The sequence below is a fragment of the Poecilia reticulata genome, linkage group LG1, assembly GCF_000633615.1.
Source record: "Poecilia reticulata strain Guanapo linkage group LG1, Guppy_female_1.0+MT, whole genome shotgun sequence".
Lineage (NCBI taxonomy): Eukaryota > Metazoa > Chordata > Actinopteri > Cyprinodontiformes > Poeciliidae > Poecilia > Poecilia reticulata.
This window is the reverse complement of record NC_024331.1, coordinates 33,934,424-33,935,481: the sequence shown is the minus strand read 5'-3', so window position 1 is coordinate 33,935,481 and position 1,058 is coordinate 33,934,424. Positions and strand designations below refer to the sequence as shown.

Sequence of the window (1,058 nt, the reverse complement as noted above, 5' to 3'; positions counted from 1 at the left end):
TGGGCGGGGATTAAGAGGGGTGGGGTCTGTGAGGGGGCGGGGAATTGGGCTGGAGCCATGGTCAGGAGGTTCTGGGGCAACATACCGGTTCTGGTTCTGGAACTCTGCAGCCTCAGCAGGTCTCAGAGGGTCCATGAGGACCCAACCAGTTTAAATGCCTTTACATGATCTGTGATTGGTCAGCTGATCAGCCAGCTGATTGGTCAGCGGTCCCACCTGTCCAACACCTGTGAGTGACCTTTAACCTGCAGCAGGACAGCGGGAACGGCAAGCTGGGCCTTGGAGAGTTCGCCACGCTGTGGAAGAAGGTGCAGACATACCTGGTGAGCTGTGACCTTTGACCTGTGACACCTGCTGTTTTCTTGATGTTGAATTGTGGAAAATCTCAGTGTTTGCTGTTCCTGCAGTCGATCTACAAGCAGAACGACTCGGATAACTCTGGAACCATGAGCACTCCGGAGATGAGGGTGGCCTTCAAGGACGCAGGTGGGTCGCTGTGGTCAGAGGGTTAACTTCCTGCCTGGCGCCTGCCTACTTCCTGCCTGGCGCCTGCCTACTTCCTGCCTGGCGCCTGCCTACTTCCTGCCTGGCGCCTGCCTACTTCCTGCCTCTGCTTGCCTACTTCCTGTTCTGCTGCAGTGTCTCTGCCAGCTTTAACCGTGTCAGTTCGATGTTTGGTGCCACTTTCAGACGGATCAGTTCTTGGTTTCGGTTCTGGCTCCGACCCGCTTGCTGCTGCAGTGCATGCTGGGACAGCGCCATGAGGATGCTGAGTTTTCTCGTGTTGCTACGACCAGCTTCCTCCTCTCCTGTCCCATAATGCAACACTGCCAGCTGGTCGGGCCGAGTCGATCCGATGAGAGTGTGGAGCGAACCGGGTCGCTCTGAACACAGCAGGAATCCGTCACCATAGTCTGAGAACATGTGAGATTATCAGATCGGGTTCGAAACCGGGCCGGAGTGAAGCGGCATGTCGAACCATCAGCAAAGATTTAATCTGCTAATCTACCATGCTACTGGGTTTAGACCAGGGGGGGCAGCTCCAGGTCTGGAGGGGG

The 1,058-nt window shown here is 56.2% G+C and overlaps 1 protein-coding gene across 1 annotated transcript in view; it reads left to right on the top strand.

Moving 5' to 3' along the window:
* Positions 1-1,058, top strand: part of LOC103473154 (calpain-2 catalytic subunit-like) — a 21,180-nt gene that overhangs the window by 6,885 nt on the left and 13,237 nt on the right. Inside the window, exons 17-18 of the mRNA XM_017303885.1 lie at positions 255-323; positions 408-486. Of these exons, the coding sequence (XP_017159374.1) occupies positions 255-323; positions 408-486 (148 nt within the window). The remainder of the gene's footprint in view (positions 1-254; positions 324-407; positions 487-1,058) is intronic.